Source organism: Malurus melanocephalus, unplaced genomic scaffold (genome assembly GCF_030028575.1).
Source record: "Malurus melanocephalus ecotype Western Australia unplaced genomic scaffold, MMel_1.1 scaffold_240, whole genome shotgun sequence".
NCBI lineage: Eukaryota > Metazoa > Chordata > Aves > Passeriformes > Maluridae > Malurus > Malurus melanocephalus.
In genome coordinates, this window is record NW_026623472.1 from 596351 (window position 1) to 615514 (window position 19164).

A 19164-nucleotide genomic window follows, 5' to 3' on the forward strand; every position below is an offset into this window, starting at 1 on the left:
TCAACCTGTTTAGTGGTGGCTCCGGCTTTTGATTCATTTCAGGATCTTTGTCCTGAATACTTTGGAGCAAGTAGGAAGCAAAAGGAGATATATTAATCCTATTTCCTTAGGGCCTTAGTGAAAGGCTTAGAAAACAACCTCACAGTAATGGTACTCAGAAGACCTCCTGTTCTGCTTTCAGACTGTTGCAAGCATGACAGTTCTGCTGTGGTAGATGCTACTCATTGAAAACTGGGCCCTTGTGATCACCAGCTAATGTAGCTTGTGGCATGTCACAGGGCAGGAACTTGTTTGCAAGGGGAATGAAAGACAGCTCCTACATTGCTGGTGCTTCTCCAAGATGGCATTTTGTTTGAAAACAAGTGAGTCAGGGAAACCATGTTTACCCACAGTTCAAAGTCCGGGCACCTGCTGGCACCTGGGGAGTTCAGTTCCAGCCATTTCCAGCAGTGAATGAACTTGGGATCAGCTCCAGCAATGGAGACGGCTCTCTGCCTGCTGAGCAGATGTCTGGAGACGCAGCCTGTCATGAAAGGACCTCGGAAGAAGAGCATTCCAAGCCAGCAGGGCAGTGACGGGGAACTGGTCTCTGTTGCTAAAACTGATCTAGCCCCTGGAGCAGCTGCAAACCTTGGCCTGAAATTGGAGCCTGTACATGGGGACAAAGAATATAAAAGGGAGGATGAGCTTCTCCCCTCCCCCTACCTTCATCACGTTTCCTCTTCTCGCCATTCGACCGAGGAATCCCCAGGATCCCGTTAATGGAGTAAGAGCCCACTGGATCATTGGAGGCACTGGAGACAGGAGGGGATGCTGTGCTGGGCACTGGACAAAAGGAAAAGGGAAAAAGGGCCATCAGGAGAGCAGCACTGCACTCAGGGATCCCCAGCTGACAGCTATGCATGTCACCAGTCTAGCAGGAAAGCCTGGGCACTAAGCAGATTCCCAGTCCCTCATGCTGAAGGACTTACACTCACTCTACCGCATCCCAGCAAAGCTGCATCCCAGCTTTGCTTGTCCATTTCTATACTGTAGCTTCACAGCCTTCCAGTACAGGGCCATTAATGACAAGAATCTAAATGTTGTTATTACATCACAGTTCAGAGCAGGCTTTTAAGGTAACTGAGTGAAATGCTGCATAGGCCACATTCTCTATGACTTCGTAGTCCATCTATATTTTACCAGATCATTTCCTCTCAGCATTTTTTCACAAGGAGTGCACATATTGTATCTTAGGCAGACTAACTTCCTAYATGCCCACCTGAAAGACTTATTGAAAAATTACCATCTTAGCTTAGGTTAGTAGCACCTCAGTGCTGGACTAATAAATTAAGTTTCCTACTAGAATGACTGGTTGGTGACACATGTTACCATCCAGATTAATGAAAATCTGGTACCGTCCTTTTGTACTGACCAATATCAATAGGCAGAACTCTCTGGCACTTGGCTGTCCAAGACGTCTCATGAATTTTCAATACATCAAAAATTTCAAGTTATCCAGATTAGAAATGATCCCTTCATGATAATCAGGCCTTTAGAAAGAAGACCAGGTAGAATTATGCAACCAGCAGGCATGCCTATTGTCTCCCAGTGTGTACCAGTAATGGAGAGAATATCCCAGTTCTCTTACAGGCCACTATTCATCGTTCAGCTCATAAAGCACTGACCTGACGCAATCAATACCTCCAACACAAGCCTTTCAGAACCTTTCAACACTATCCAATGTAGACCCACACTTCTCAGTACATCCCAGAGCAATGAAAGACTCCACTAGAAGCAGTCACGATCACTATCCCAGSTCAGCCATTGCATTCCCTAGATGTTGCACTACTGTTCCAAGAAGGAATAAACTCTGCCAGTTCCATCTGTTGTGATCAGTGATTGCCAGTCCAGTGAGCAAGTCCAGATTAAAAGGGCATCCAGAAATGCTCTTCCATATTGGCCCATTAATTCCATTGTACTCCTGAATACAATTTGTGTATAGGATTTTATCTACCAGCTTTGTCCCATGTAGATGAGCATTTTCCAGTAAATCCTTGTGTAGTAGCAGATTCTCAATAACCAACRGAATCTAAGAAAGTGTCTTAGACCACAAATAAGCCACTGTATTTCACAGTATCCCAGAATAATGCATGTTTTTCCTGGTGTGACTTGTCACTAGATAAGGCTAGCAACAGCAGACATATCCACCACACAGCTCACAGATTAAAAGGTACCTCATCTCACAGCTAATACAGCAATTTCAAACAGACTAGGAGACATTTGGTCACTGTGTTAAGCCTCTGTCTTCTGTCCACCTTGACAAACCAGCAAAACATCTCCCACAGCAAAAAGAAAACATTTTCTCAGTGAAATACACACATAAGATGCCTGAGTGCAGGACTAGAACAACGACGATCCTAGTTGTGAGACAGCTGAAATATCTTACCCATGTTTGTGTATTACTAGAGCTAAGAAATGGACCAGTTCCAGCCAAGGGAGAGGAGAGAAGAAAAATTGATAGGGGAGAAGAAGAGAGACAGAGTAAGAACGAGAGAAAAGGTGAWGACTGGAACTTAGGACAGCAGTAAATACTTCTCTGTAGGGAGATGAAGGAGAAAGCATGAATGTGAAATGGATGTTAAGGCAGAATCACTTGGACAAGCACCTACTTTGGGCTAGTTTCTCTGTGATTCACTTCTCTACAATGCAACAGGGGAAACAAAGAACAGAAAACTCTGATTTCCATGGAGGCTTCTTTCCTCCCATCCCCTCTACCCTTCTGCTCTGCTTAGCATCTGCTTCTTAGACTTTGTTCCCTCAGCTAAGCTTCATCCCCATTTCCACTTGTCACCATCCCTCATGCTGGTCTACTTACCAATAGTATGTCCTGGTGCAGTCACACCTGTCCCACTCCCGTCTGGTGTTGGGTGAAAAGGTTGCTGAACTTTGGTTCTGATGATCCTGGAAAAGAGCGAAAGACATTCAGAACTCAAGTGCATATTCTCTGGACCTTTGCAGACCCACAGTCTCAGATATCAGAAGACTTGATCAGAGGACTTGGTGCAGCAGAGTAGCTCCGTTTGCCTTGTGGTCCTGACTCTAMTGCTTTAATAGCCCAGTTCTCAGAGAATCATCCTGTTTCTGCTTTGTCATTGTTATCCCAAACCTGGGTGTCCACTACATACGGACGGTGTTCAGTGAGTGAGCTAGGATCTTCTGTGTGTTAACAGCTGCATTGCCATTTATGGTCTGATCTGTGAGTATAATCACAAGGCAGTCTTTGCAGCTAATGGAGACGTTCCTGAATTTACAAATGATGTGGCTTTAATTTTCTACCTGAAAATTTAGTTGTCTACCTCAAAGATACCCTTCTGAAAGACCAAGTGCTTTGAACTGTGGAAGGCTTGCCCAAAGCCCTTGCCCTCCATAATTTGAGAAGGTGAGAGCAGAAGGCATCTGCAGKGAATGGTGACAGGATATGGTTCACCAGGAAAAAAAGTTCCATCAAATGGCAAAAATTGGTGTTTATCAGGTGGTGAATGAACACAGCATGGAAATTCAAAAAGATGTCACAAAGCTTGTAATATAGTTCAGAATRACAATAAACTTAGCTGTAGTTGCCAATTCTCTGTTCCCTGTTACATGAAGTGTTTCCCCTCTAGGTCCCTGGCTTAAATGCAGCTGAGGTCAGTGGTGGAATTAAAACGCTAGTCCCTGCTACTTGACTGGCAAAGTCCCTGGCTACTGGCAGATACTGCACATCTGTGAGTCAGGAACAACTGTTCCACCAAGGAACTCAGCATGTAAGCCATGGCCTATGAAGGCCATGGAGACCAGCTTCCTTTCTGAGACTAAAACAAGCCTCTCCTCTCTTCAGCCACTCCAGTTAGGGTGAGGGCTGCAGATGTTCTTCAGCCTGAGTTTCTGGAACCCTCTGCCCTGCATTATATTAGCTCATTTTCTCTCCAGAAAGTGAAAGCAAATAGAAGATTCTTCCTGCCAACKTGAGAGCTTCCCTTAAAAATTCATTCTAAAGAATAAATTGGCACAACTTCAAAGAGCAAATGTGTGCATAGTGGGTGGTATGGCATGGATAGAGATAGGCATTGTGAGGGCGGTTTTGAAAAACCACAACCCCTGAAAATTAAAAGAATTTCTTTTAGGAAAAGAAAGGGAACATCTCACCTCAGCATGCTGAAAAACTCTGCTATACACATGATAAAGCCTGACCAGGAACTGGAGTGTCAGAGAGACTGCTTGTGACATAGCTGGAGACAGAGAATGTCAAGGTACTAGTTGGGGAGGGAGATTCAGATCCTTACCCTATATAGAGCAGTTCCCTAAACTATTTCTGAATACTTATACAAAAAAGTGTCTGAAGGTCTCAGGGCCAGATTCTGAGGTCATGTGATTTATACCAGGTGAGGAGCTGATCTGAAAAGTGTGCTAGGGCAAATACTATAACTTTTTTTCTTCTTTTCTGTTTTTTTTTTTTCCTTTTTTTCCCTCTTGTCTCACATTCCCCCTAAAACCCCCTGAAGTGCCACTCTGGTTGTGTGAGTTTATTGATTTCCCCCAGCCCAGAGAAACAGAAAAAGGGGATGGGGTGCAGGCAAAGGGATGGAAATAGAAAGCTATAAATTATTTGTGACAGGAAAGCAATAGTGCCAGAGTGCTGAGCACAAGTCCCGTGTCACTATTAGATTCCTTTTAGCCTGATGACACTGTAAAAGAGGTTAAGTGTCTGATGGAATCGTACACCTTGGGGGCAGGGGCAGTCCAGGAGCAGAACAAGCCACAGAGAGCGGGTATATCAATTCTCCAGGCCAATAATATTCCCCTCATTGATCGCAACACAAAGTTCAAAAATCTCATTATAGCGAGGCAGTCCTGGAACTTTTTAAAAATCAATAGAGTGATATAATGTATGTATACTTTGTATAAATGTTTCTATCCATCCATCTATCCATCTATCCAAAATCTGCCTGAAGCTGTCTAAGTTAACCTACACATTATACTGTGTTATGTTCTATTGTAGTGAAGCATAGTGAATGGATTAGAAGATTTCCCCCAAAGCCTTAGATGACATATTATAAAATGTCCTGTTAGCACTGAAGTGACATCAGACRGTTCCATTCATACTGAGATATGACATCAGATTTACCATTTGTACTGAGAGYTGGCATCAGACAGCTAGCTTCTACTGAGAGGAACTATAAGATGAGTCTAATTATACTGAGATGGCAGATCAGGCTGTGCTGAGTCATGCTGCATGAAAATTGCAAAGTTTCARAAAGCCATTTAGAGGAAAAACAGCCTGGGAAATGCTGCAGGTATAAAATGCCTGTCCATAATATTCCAAAAACCCAGGCAGGAGATGAAGAGGAAGGTTCAATTTCCTTCCCCATTCAATTTGAGGTCTCTTGGCTGAGAATACCAGTTAGTGCCAGCTTTGACTGTGTTTACTGAGATGTGTCCATTAGGAACTGGAATGAGACTCACCAGCTCATTTCACCAAGTAGCTGTCAGCTGGTAATGATTTTCGGTCACTACCAACCAGGGCCAGATTTCTGCTACTGACCCAGAGGTGAAAGGCTCTATTCAAAACATTCCTTTTCTAAGAATGAAACTGGTTTGATGTCAAAAGAAAGTGTCTGGAAACTGTGAGCAGAGGGGAGCAGTTCTGGTTGTGCAACCCCCAGTGGCTTGGGTCAAATAATTTTTGGCATCAAATGCACAGTGAACCTAATGAGGTCTCTGATAGAATGTATATTCTGTGGCWAAAAGAAGGGGCAGGTCTTGAAAAGGCTCTCCCTAGCACTGTTCTTTGCCCTAAAGTCATGACTGAGCTCCAGTGTTRTAAGGAAGGAGGAAAAATTTCAGGATCCTAATGCTCAGTACAGAACATGGCAGTGCATCCCCCTGGGTCGATTCACTTAGGGACAGTGATAAACAGCAGGATAGCCAGGCAGCACTGCTGCTGCTTTAAGAGGCTTTGAGCGAGTCTGTCCTACACGAGACCACCTAATGAAACAGCAGATGAAAGATGAACAGAGCTGACCCAGTCCTGTAGCAACAAAWGCAGCATAATAATGCTGTCTTTAAACTTCAGGATTGCTGAAAGCTTCTCACCCTTACCAGGGACTGAAATACACACTAAGCCAGCTCTACTGCCTCAAATCTAGGATTTCTGGATTACTGCTGTATAAGAGGTCGCAAAACCTCGATCACCTCTTGCTGTCTTTGATGGTTTGTTCTTGCCTTCAGACACTGGAGAAAGACAAGTCTTGYAGATTATATCCTCAGCCCTTCCCAGAAGCAGAAGGCACACAAGCCCTGGCACACCAGTTAGCAGTGCTGATTTCTTGAGATAAATGCCAATATATGCAGACGTCTTTTTCCAAGCGAAATTGACCCTTTGGACTAAATTCACACCTGCTCTAATTCCATCCCAATCAGTGACTCCATTAACAGCATTTGTATTTAATTACGAACATAAACTTGTACTTACGGTAATTTCCCATTTTTGATTTTCCAGTGGAAGATTTTTGCACAAGTTGTCTACTTTGAGTTTTGGATAATATAAACAGATTTAATACATAACCTTCTGAAGTTTCAGCCACAGGACATTTATAGATCTCTGATTGTAGTAAAGCAAGTGAACATCATTTCACAATCTGAATTTAATATGCAATATTATCTTAAGTAATGGCATATAATGTCATTACAGTAAATAGTATCATACTGTGAATTATACATCCATTCCTGGAATTTGAGTTACCATAGTTGGCTAGTAGTTACTCTTTCTAGAGTTAATACTACATACAGCACCAGCTGAAACCAAGTGCTTGTTTCCAAATGMCTTTGACTTTCTTAAATGTTCAACATTAGATCATGAATTTCCAAAGTGTGATTTYTATTTCATTATTTTTGTCAGCTTTAATGCAATTCCCTTTGCTGACTCTAAATACAGATAGACAGACAAAAGTTTTCTATTCTAGTATTACAATGGTAACAAGCTCTAATCAAGAGACATAGCAAGAAATACTAGAAGTTAAAAATAGCTGAGCCAGAGCGCTTTCTGAGAACTTTCACTCCTTGTAAATAATAAGAGTAGAAAACATTTTTTTAACTTGTTCAGAAGCTACTTGCTAAAAGAATGACAGATGATAGAAAACTCACCTYACTTCTCTCAAATTTCTATCCAAACTCTCTTATAGCCTAACACACTCTGTGGGTTTTCCTCTCTTACTGTGGCTGGCAGAGTCTTTTSACAGTATCTCACATAGAAAATCATACTAGGGCTGATCAGAGGGAGATAAGGTAGGACTGAATCATCTAGAGTCCCAATCTAACAAYTCTTTTAATCCTGGAAAAACAGAGTGAACTAAAGGAAAGATTGGTGTGCCCTGCTGCCTCAAGAAGACCCTGACAGATTTCAGAAAGCACTGGTATCCTCACTTTGATCATATTCCTTTGTCGTGGATTATTTTTGAGAGTGGAAGGACACACTCAGCAGAGCACCAAACTCCTTGTAATTGTTTTSAAGTATTCGTATTTTAAATGCTCCATATTAGAAGCACATTACAAGACCCCAGGGTGTGCATTACTGGGCAATTAAAGCGGTTCTTGGAAGGCTAACATTGTGAAGCTTCAGCCTTTTCTCTGCAGCRTGTCCAGGGGAGGCTGTGATGGCCAAGGCACACATACCCTGCTGTGCTGCACTGCTTAATTACTGCCGGGCTGGACTGCTGAGCCACGGGCAGCCTGCAGGGAACACCGAGCAGGGCTCMGGGAGACAGAGAAGCTTCAACAAAAGGGCTTGTGACCATCCCAGTGATGCTGGCAAAGAGGGAGAACATTCTATGAGAAGAGGCAGCTYTCTCTGCCTGGCCTCCTGTCCTTGKTGAAAGCCCCCACRGAGCAAACAATATTCCACCTGCACATTGATGCTGCAGAGGCAAGAGCTCTGAACATGGCTTTGGTTCAAACAGGAGACAGTCTTATGTTTCTATGCATAGGTTGAAACACAGCTGAATTCACAGCTGAGCAAAAGAAGGGGCGGGGGAGGGAAAGTCTTGTTTGCACAAAGTTCAAAATGGACAGCCAGYGTTGTAACATGGTGAGGAAAAACAGCCAAGGGATTTGGGGATGAAGGAAGGGAAATAGAAAGTCAGATAGTTAGAGCCTAATCCGATTTAGGGAAGGGCTTCAGTTCTTGCTCTGTCATGGACCTCTCTCATCAAGAGTTTGGACAAATGGCATTTCTCTCTGTGCTCTGTTTCCTGCCTGAAATGTGAAGATAGGAGCATTGCTGTGCCACCTGGGGCACAGTGAGGACAGCTGGAAGGAGGAGTGAAGGGCTCAGACTCTCTAATAAACAGGGGCCAAGTAAGTGCTTCAGCGAGCTGTAGCACAGTGTTGGCTTCGTTCTCCTGCTTGAAGCAGAAGTGACATGTACCCTGCTGACAGTGGCTGTATGTGAAGGGAAGGGAAATAGGCAAAGGCAACAGGAATTTTATTTCAGCTGCACAGGCTTTGGTGGTCGTGTTTGAATTTGCAACAGCAGATGTAGCTGGGAAGATCAGAGCTGCAGTTGCCCCATAAAAGCCACAACAYAGTTTCTCCTAGGAAGTATTGTGGGAGCAATAGCTTCTACAAAAAAATCTCTCAAAAATCTACTGCAACACTTAAAACCCTCAGAACAACAGCTGACATTGGCAGGAGCAGCAGGCTCAGCTTCCTCACTAGCTGGCCTGGGGCTCTGGCACTCCCTGCCAAGACAGCAGAATGCCTTCAAACCCTGCCATATTCAGGGGCCACAAGCAATATTCACGCATTCAAACTTGCTCATATCATGAAAATTTCATTTTCTTCTCCCTACTTTTTGGAAGGGGAGAGAGAAGAAGGATGATCATGTACCATGTTAGTATATAAGCACAGRTATGACAGATTAATTAGATTGATTAGATTGGTAGTCCTAAAAGATGCATGAAGAGGTATTATCTTTTTTTCCCAAAGCTTACAAATAGATGAAAGGTCAAAAGGAAGATACCTTACATATCTCAAAACACAATCCCAGCCCTCTGTGAGAAGAATTGACTGTATCTGCTGTTAATCTGTGTAGGTCTATCAATTTCGCTGGGGCTATACTGATATCAAGCCTGCAGACATAGGGAAAAAAGTATCACTTTGTTCCAGGTTMGCCTGCTCAGTACGAGCACAAGAGAAAGCCCAATCCTGACCATTACTCTCACTGCATTTCTTGGCTGCACTCTAAGAAGACGCACAATTCACAGCATCAGTTTTACTATCTGAAGGTCTTAGAGAGGAGCTAGGATTTTTTTGTTGTTTTAAATCAGTGACCCATGATGACACCATATGGTTTTATTTCATTTAATTTGAGCAGAGCATTAACGTTCAGCTTCTAGCAGATCTCTGCCCATTCCACTTCTGCTGTGCTACACGGTACAAGTCCAGACATAAGGAAGAGAGGTGGAAGGAAAGAAAGGTGAAGATGTCTGTCTTCTGAGAGTGGGAGATGTGCCAAGCAGGAGGTTGGCCTACCACCTCATTCTGCTGAGCAGTAGCGTACAACTTCATGCCCCTGCTACTGATGACATTGTCAGTGGTTGGCCCCATGTGTATAGGTTGCCTAGCCTGGCCTCCTGGAATGAATTGCTGCATTAGGCTGTAAGAACTGTTTTCCCACCTGGGAAACAGGTGTGCTTGGATAATTGCTGTGTTATGCAAAGCAGGACCCAGGCTGGCTGGCTTAAARCTGGCTARAATATATCAATGAGCTGCATTCAAGCACTGACTGCAACATACATGTGTCCTCAGGCAGATGTTTCTACTTTTATTACACTCAGTTCATGTTTGGAAGGCTTTCTTCCAGAAATGCATTAAAATCCAAAGAYCTAGAAGATACCGTACAGTTAACAAAATACTTCAAGCAAACTTGATACGGGGTTTTGGACATCCTGGTTTTAAGGTGAATTAAGGAAATCTTAAAAAACAAAAAGAGTGCTGCTGGTCTTGGATGTAGAAACTCAGGCCTGGGAGGAACCACCTGGGTCAAGTCCAAATTCTAATACCATAGGCAACCATGGAGCAGACATTCAACTCACAGTATGCATCAAAGTATCCATCAAATCAGCTACAGATCTGCCTTTCCCTCTCAATATATTCTCTGCAGCAAAAGACCAAAAGCAATAAAACCAACAAGACACAGGAAGAGATCAGGAGAGGAGCATTGCCAGTAGCTAAAGTCCCTTTCACTAGCAAGACATTTCTGCCATGAAAAGGCCCAGAAATGTTTGAGCTCTTAGGAATTAATACTTTTCTGAGTACACCTGCACTACAATGTTGTGTAGTTCAGAGTGTCAACTCTGCAGTTCAGTGTCATCTTCTGGCACCTCCAGGCTGTCCAGCTTGGGTCCTGCCAGCAATGTTGCAGCAGCAGGGATGGAGCTGGCATAGGGCACAGCCCCACGAGCTGCCAGCACACAGTGACTGCCACGCAGCACGGGCTGGTGCTGTCAGAACAGCGGCTGTGCCAGCAGGTGAGTTAAGAAGACCTACAGAAACACATGGGCTTGCCAAGGTTAAATATCTTAATCTGGAGTATGGGAACTTTTAATTGAAAGCTTTGCTTTGAGCCCATTTCCAGTTATTAAAATTCAGGAGTCTGTGCTGAATTCCTTGTGGACATTCATTTTGATTAACAGAAGACATGTGTGTACTAGGAAGGGAGTCTTGAACTGGGAGGAATCAGATAAATGTAGATAACATTCTCAGTCCTCTTGCAAGTTATGCCATACCTGGTATTTTGTGTAAAGCCTCAGATCTTGAAGATAAATGATTAGTTCAGCTTTCATTTAATACCAAGGTATTTCTGGCTTTCATGACTGCAAGGACCAGGTGGAAGTGGGACCTGGCTGCCTCCCAAGGGGCCAGAACTGGAGGCAAAGGAAAAAAACAAATTCTTGTTTATAGCATTGTGAATTTTATGCCAGTCTCTTCATTTGGAGAAAATACCCTCATTTTGGAGGGTATTGACTCAGGACTTTTAAACTTTTGGGTTTGGCMACACTGTGTATTAGCTATTATTATCTCTGTATCTTGCAGAGTGCTGCACTGCAGTACCTGCTTGCATGTGTTGGACAAGTAAATGATCCCCTTTACAAGAGYGTCATTTTGTGTGCCTCCCTTACCCTCGTCAGGACTGGAGAAAATTTTCATAATGGACCTTTTACCATTAGGAGAATTTTTGCAAAAATCAAAACAAAAACAATGCTGAGAATGTATATATTTAATCTAATGTTAGTTTTACCTTGGGTTTTAAAGAAATCAACAAAATTGTAAGAAGAATGTAAGTCTCATCAGAAAGGAAAAATTGTGGGTTTTCCTTTTAAATTACCTTTTTCAGGTAAAATGGTGACTATGCTAAAATAAGAATAGTATGTTTAGATTTTATTGAAAAAAAGCAAGTTCCAGCTACACTGAGATGTAGATGTAGAATTTTAATAAAGTTATGATTCAAAAACACATTGAAAATATTCACCGAGAACCTGAATCTTTCTCTTCCTGTTCTAATTCTTGTTGCTTTTGGTGTAATTTATTCTTTGCTTTATCCTATCACCCAAAGCAGTTAAGCACAGGTGAGCACTTAGGGTGYGGGTGCTACATGGGCTCCTAGCATCAAATTGGTGCCTGTCTCTATAGAAGGTTGTCTAGTTTTCATATTTATAGGACGAAGCCACTATTTTATCATGAAAAGACAAATCTGTAATCARTCTGTTTGGCTTGTATATGTCACTGTCAATGTTTAGAGAATATGAGCTGAATGTTTAAGTGTCCATACTGTGTTGGCAAATTCATTAGYGTTTGTTTCTTAGTATGTTTTAATTCATCACACAACCAGCATACTTGTTTATCTTTGCCTATAGGTTTGCCTTTATAACTGTGGCTACACAGAGTTAGACATTTGGGTCACATATCATATATTCAGGCTCCATGAAGAACTAATGAACACTTGTTCAACCATTATAAGTTTTAGCAGAGTTTAATGGGAAAATATTTGGATGTGCATCTTATAACCATCATCAGCTATCTATATGGATGTTTTTGTACAGCACACACTTATTACAAATAAGTCACAATCACCGAGCACTAGTCTTTAACAAGGCTATAATATCTATGATGTAATAGTTAACATATCTGAATRCTGATACGTTAATTAATGAGGAACCTTGTTGTGTTATAAGGCTCAYCCCTGTGTGCACCTTTGCATGGTTGTGTAAGTTGGTGAATGCAGATCTGCTGTAGTTTCAAATAATGCATCTGGCTTCCATCCAATTAATTGCAAAGCTGTGGTTTTCTGTGAGCCTTCACCAACCTATTATATCCATCATTTTCTGTTACAATTGCAGTGGCTGGTAGAGTACCCTAGGCCTCCTTATACCCTTTTCCCTGYCCCTGTATAAATACAGTCACTGTCCATAAGAGTTAGCAGTGTAAGGGTTTATCTACATACAGATCTGCAAAATAATTTGAATTAACTGAATGTGTGAAATTAAAGTGGTCTAGTTAAACTGCATTACACCTCTTGTTTAGAACTAAGGCAGCTTTAATTTAGTTTAGCTTAATTCACTTTGGAAATGAAGTGAACTAAATTCAATTTAGGACACTCAAATTTTGAATGAGCACCTGAACAATGCTTTAATGCTTTTAACCGATGTACTTGCAAAGTTAACTCAGATTAATTTTCTTTTTTGCCCCTGTGTAAACAAGCCTGTTGTCTATACTCTTTCAATGAAACCATCTCGGCTGAGACTCCTTCAGCAACTCCAAATTGACAACCAACCTCCCAAGAGAAGCAGTTTAAATGATCCTCCCCCACACACAAGTGTTTCCTTATCCCTACATCCCCATGCAGGCAACTTTTCTCCCAGTGAGCTTTAGTGATCTCTAAGACTGATTTGTCTAGAGCTTGACACGCTGAACCAGGCACTGGCTGGGGTAAACACARAAGAGGTGCAACAATTGTTTGACACTGTCTGAAGACCTGAGTTATAAATATTGAATCATTCAAATTTTGTGGTTTAGGTTTTGCAGTGGAACACTGTATTGCAAATTATGATATATTATTTCTGAAAATCATGATATTCTAGAGAATTGTAGAGTTTTTATTCAGTTCCATTATTTCAAAATATAGTCACCTTAATCTGAATTAAGTACTTGTTCACCTAATGAATCAGAATGCCTCCAGCTGTAAATCAGTATGTATTTAATTTTTTTTTTTATGTAACTCAAGTTCAACAAGATCAGATGCAATCAGGATTACTAGGCAGAGGAATACAGAGGGATATAGATGATGATATTTTAAAAAACTATATTCCCTTTACATTTTTTCTTAAATCTATTGTAGTCTAAGAAGACAGGAGGTAGCATAAGGTGAACCAAAGATTCTATCATCCCTTTAAAAGGCAGTTGCAAAATCAGTCATGAACAAAATAACCTTAGAAGTAAGACAGAAGCATATTTTAATGCAAGAATATCAATATTTTTAAAGCATCATTATGGAAATTTCAAATTACCTTCCTTAATTATAAATCACACTGTATATTTGGTCAAAAGATATCTTAGGAAGGAAATGCTATAAAACATCTTTATCACAATGCAAAAAAGCCCTTGAAAAATTGCCTTTGGAAAATCTCTCCTGAGAAAGCAGCTGCCCTAAGATTTTGCTAAAAGCTCAACCAGACAAACAAAAAACCCAAAGAAACCAAAGAAAGCCACTCAAATGTCCCAAGCCATCCAATGCTGTTTGAATAGATGATTAGGCTGTATTTTTGTGTGCTGTTTTTTAATGGAGTTATTGCTTATGAATAATATTGTTGGATGGCCACTGCAGTCTCAGATCTTTGACTGGTAGAAAATTAGCATGGTTTCACTGAAAATGAAACGGTATAATGCAATAAGGAGACAGTCCTATATATTAATGTGTTTGTGCAGAATGCACTTCAGTGTATGTGGGCATCCATTTATGTGCAGCTAGGTAAGAGGATTCCACTGTAGGTAAAATCTAGGCTGGCAGAAGCAGTGAGTTTCAATGTGACCATGCTGCTGTATGGGGCTGTACTGATGTGTCAGTGTGTGTGTGTGTGTTTGTGCATTTGTACACGCAAGCATTGCAGGTCTGTCTGCAGGTGTGCTTCCACTTCTGTGTGTGATCTGGCTGCGCTGCTTTCTGAATAACAATGAGCTTAGTAAAAGCATGTATGTATTTGTATCTGTGTGTGCATCTATCTGCATATGGATGGGCTTGCATGGTGTCTGTAGATCCGTTTCTTTGTGTGGTTTGTGTGTCCCTCCTGTGAGATGGATGCCTTCTTGAGGCTTGATCTCAGTCACTGTGAGGGCTTYCATTCTCGTAAAAGACAGCGTCGTTCAGCAGCAGGAACACTAACTGGGCACCGGGAGACCTGGATCCCTGCTGAGGGTCTCTGTGAGGGAGCAGAGTCTTTTAATTCACTCTGTGTCTCAGTTTCCCCTCCCAGCCTTTTTTAACTGAGACTTTGGGTGCACACTCCCTGCTACTATGTGGGCATAGTGTAATGCCATATGTGAATGGCTCTRTCTAGTTCAGCCAAGATACTGAGTCCTGAGAGGACCTTCTGATGCTATGCCACTGCCTCTCAGTAACATTCATCCCTGTGTGTACCTGCCTTTGTGTGTTGATGTTTGGGGTGTCCATCTGTGTACTTTGTGRCTGGCTGTTTGTAGTTTTTATCTCCCCCATGTACAAACAGAGCTGGGTGAGATGGAAAGGAAGGAATTATTAAATGCCAAGCGGATATGCAATAAATCCCATTGATTTTACAAACTCCAGCTTGTCTTCAATCTCTCTCTGTTCTTTATCCTGGGGGCATTGCAACAAAACCCTATTTTAAATACCTTTTCTTCCCTTCCCCCTTCCCCCTCCTCTCACTCCCAAAAAAGTGTCAATATTTTATTTGGATTTTTAACTTCGCTCCATAACAGTTGTTTGACCTCCTGACTCATGTGAGTCACATAAATTCTGGGACTTTATTCAGGAGCCATGTTCCTTCTATTGAATAAGCAATTTGGGAGGGTGAATTAATGACTTGTGCTGTTGCTGGAAAGTCCCTGAAGAAATATTAAAATTGCTTGCAGACTGAATCAATACTCACTGAACACCCAGCATGAGGACCTGGGCTTTTTAATGGCTACAAGCGGCGGCACTGGGTAGAGGAAGGGGAATTCCTGTACACACAATGCACGCAGGCACATACAACCAACAGCAGTCTTCCCCCAGCCTTGCTGGCTTTTTCACTAACAGCATATTCTTGTGCACACAACCTGCTATGAGCTGATGCCTGCTGTGCCAGGGAAAGGACTTACAGTCCGGTTCCCCCATCTCCCTCCCAACAAGATCATGCAGGATTTGCAAAAGCTGGCTGTTTAGGCTGTGTGTTAAGCACTTGGGTTAGCATGGTCTGGCACAATATGTGAAGCACAAGGAAGTTCGATTATTTTTGGCATTATGAGTATGTTCTATGTGTCGCTTTGCTTTTTTCCTCTCTAAAGGGGAAAGGCACCAGTGCTGTATTAGTTTTGGATGTGCTGTTGTGGTTTGGTGCCTGTTTTGCAGAGGCGCATCTGTAAGATGGTTCTGTGGCATAGGATGCTGAGTGGTGTTTTCATCTGTCCAAGGTGTAAATTTGCTTTGTTTGTGATATTCTGTTAGGATTYGCTTTCTTCTGTTGGCTTGTGTTTTGGTGAAGCTTGAATGTCATCCACCCTGCTAGTGTTAAGAGTGCCTGCATGRTGCTTTTGGTCATTGAGCAGAGGTGTCACTTCACTGGACCAGTCTACTTCAAGGCTCTGGGTGCCATCCTGAATGGTTCTGAATGTCCTGGGAGTCAATCAGCCTCACTGGGACATGAATGTGCTCAGCTGTGCTGCTCATCAAGGCTTTTACTATTTGCTACTCACTAGGCTGACAACTGCCAGATTTTGCCCATACCCTAAAACCCCTCTAGCAAGGGTGGGTTTTGTTACCAGAGTTTCCAAGTCCCCTTTGAGAATATGGCCCCGTGTTTTGGTGTTTTGCCCTGTGGTTGTGAATGGCTGTTTTGTATTCGCTTATTGGGTGGCTGTTATTGTGCATTAACACCAGGGTGGGTGTGCTTTGTATGACCGCATGTCTGTCTCATTGATTCCATCAGTATTATTTTGTAATCGTGTGATTGAGTTAGTGTGCATTTCAGGGCTCCTGTGTATTGAATAATGATGTCAGGGATTGGGTTGTTTGACTGGGTAATGGCCTCTTTTGAGTGTTGTAAGTGAATGTGTCCTTCTCCTGTTTCCCTGTCTCGGCTGGGGCAGGATCATTTACACTAGGTGATTCCTTAAGATGCTCACACGCACTAGAAGAATTTCCCTTTGGCTCATAAGCTCTCCCTGCCAGTGGGGCATGCCGAAGATACATATCTGGTGTGTTTGTGTGTGTGACACGTGAGGTGGTGTGTCCGGCTGGTTCTCAGCTGCGTGTTTCAAGGTGTGTGTGTCTTCTGATGTACTCACAGGTTTTGCTAAGACCTTTCAGTTACGTTTTTTGATAAGTTTCTTCACAATTACATGCAAGATTGTACTGTGCAGTTTCAAATAGATTTGACTGAGTCTGTGAAAGGATCTATAAATTATTGCATGTCTTCAATGAAGTGCACACTTGCCTTTGCAAGGGTCTTCTTGTATGACTTTCTACGTTAATGCATAGAAGGGCATCTGTGTCAGTTAACAGATGCCTCTGATCTGAGTGAAAGACTGACTAGCAATGTTCCCAAGTCTGAACTGACCTGGGTCTCTCATATATGTAAGAAAGAATGGGATTCTGTGTCAGCAGCATTTAGCAGTAATATATGTGTTAAGAAATTTTAAACGTACAATGAATCTCTGGGTTTGTGCAATGGCTTCTGACTTGTGTGGATATTGCGCAGTAATGCTTTAAGACAGTGTGGTCACATTYGGTCCCTTGGAAATGAACAAGGGAGTTCAGTTATTTTTCAGCTGATGATTATGTGTCATTGCTGCATGAATTTATTTGCTCTGCGCAGGCRATGTGTCTGGCATTGGGCCTGTTCTGTCCTTCCTCAGCCATCAGGATTTGGCCCAGCAGCAGTCACATCCAGACAAAGTCTATGAAAAACGCTGTGAAAGATCCAGAAAACTTCTAGAGAGAGTTGTCAATTGTACTCTCTCATCAAAATATCTCATCAGGGAAAGATCTATGACCTCTCTCAGTCAGGTCATCTATATGGCTGGGACTTAGCAAGCCAGTGAATTTAGCTTATGTTTTTCAGAGGTTGCTAACAAATAACTCCTTACTCATCCTTACATTAGCTCAAGCCTTGTTACTTCCCTTGCTCTCTTGTTTGTGCTCTCACACTCTTTTCCCCACTTTCTCCTCTGTATTCTGGCCTGAATTTGACCTTGAACAGATTACATGATCCTTAGTCCACACAGGGCTAAGCTCCCACCCCTCACACTAGAGTAGCAGCATCAGATAGTAGGGAGAAGGCAAAAAAAAAGAGGGAGTGAGGAAGGGAGAGAGGGAGGGAGAGAGGGAGAGAGACCTGTTTGAAAAATAATTGGAGGCTGTTAAACAGAGGAGCCCAGCATATCACTCTAGTAATGGAAATAAATTCCATTGTATTTGCATTTTAATTTTCCACATAAACAAAGGCCCGGAGTGAGCTGGCTTCGCCAGAATCACCGGCCAGAATTTAATTAGAAATGAAAAGTTTATAGGGTCCTCTTTAATGCGATTAATGCACAGTTAACATTTATCACATACATATGCTGGAATCGCCTTTTTTAAGCAACCACCGGCCATGAAATGAATTTCTTTTCAACTTTTTTAGCATGCGTGAGGAAGGCTGTCTCTGGTGAGGCGGTCCAGTGAGCACACTCCTGACAGCTTGGTAAACTGCAGCCCACAGAGGCTTAGTAGCCCCCATCCTCACTGAGGAAAGTTCAAGGTGGCTTAGAGGGAAGCATGGTCTAGTGGTTAAAGCCTGAGGTTGGGAGCCAGGGGATCTGGGTTGTATTCCCAACTCTGCCACATGCTCACTGCATGACTGACTTGCTCTCAGCGTCTGTTTCTCTGGGTGTTAAAAATAAAAGAGAAATCAGCTGGAAGAAGATATCTCAGCCCCAGACCCCTCCGTGTCTCAGTCTCTCCAGCAACTAGCCCAGCCCTGCTGTATGGAGTCTGGATTGGATCCTGTACTGTGCTGACCTCTCAGCTCATCTCCCTGTGCCTGAGCATTCCTACACCAGCTGCAGGGACCAGGGAATGTCCACGGAGCTTGCCTGATGTGAGAGGCTGGGCCTCCTGGAGGGACTTCTTTACAGTGCCCCAGCTGTCTGYACATTCATATGTATCACACATGGGTGTGGTTTCCTATGGATCTCACATTGTTTCTGTGAGAGACGCATCTTCCTGCCAAGGTGTGTGCATCACGAGTGGAACAAACTCTGCCTTTGCAGTGTGGGAGACCTGGCAGCTCTGCCATGAGAGGACCTGCATTCACTGCTGAGACAGCTTCATGTTTCTTAAGGGGATCCTCACATGCTGGTTTGGTCAAAAAACCTGCTAATACTGGGTCTGTCAAGCCTGAACTTCAGATACCAACATAAACCTACGCAGGAGCAGCTACCAGCCCTCCTTGTGGGAGGGGAATTATGTCTCAGTCACCCTGAGGGGCCCTGGGAGGTTGTTGCCCTGTGAGTACTTATGAAAATCTTGAGCTTGTCTGCTCATAGATGCTAGGGAAAGCAAGTCTAAATCAAGAAAAATTATCAATATCCTTTCCTTGCAGGGCCCAGTGATGACATAAAAGGCCAAAGGTGAACACCTCCCCTGTGAATCAGTGCCCCTGACAGAGCCAGAGGGTATCAGACTTGTCACCTCCCTGCCTCCTCATGAGTCCCAGAGGAGACCATGGTCCCTTCCTTATGTCCCTTTCCTTGCTCTGGCTGTGTGACAGACAGGCTACAGCCCCCCTCCACTCCCACACTTCCTTCCCAGTCTTGCAGACAAGCAAAGTAAATAAACCAGGCCCATGGACACAGTGTGTTAGCGTGTTAGGG

At 42.8% G+C, this 19164-nt stretch overlaps 1 protein-coding gene across 4 annotated transcripts in view; it reads right to left on the minus strand.

Moving 5' to 3' along the window:
* PAX2 (paired box 2) overlaps window positions 1-19164 on the minus strand; it is an 83022-nt gene that overhangs the window by 46751 nt on the left and 17107 nt on the right. For 2 of the 4 annotated variants that reach the window (XM_057375144.1, XM_057375147.1), the window contains exons 4-5: window positions 2858-2943; window positions 706-825 (exon numbers count right to left, since the gene is read on the minus strand). In XM_057375144.1, the coding sequence (XP_057231127.1) occupies window positions 706-825; window positions 2858-2943 (206 nt within the window). The remainder of the gene's footprint in view (window positions 1-705; window positions 826-2857; window positions 2944-19164) is intronic. The other 2 variants (XM_057375146.1, XM_057375145.1) reach the window with 1 other exon arrangement.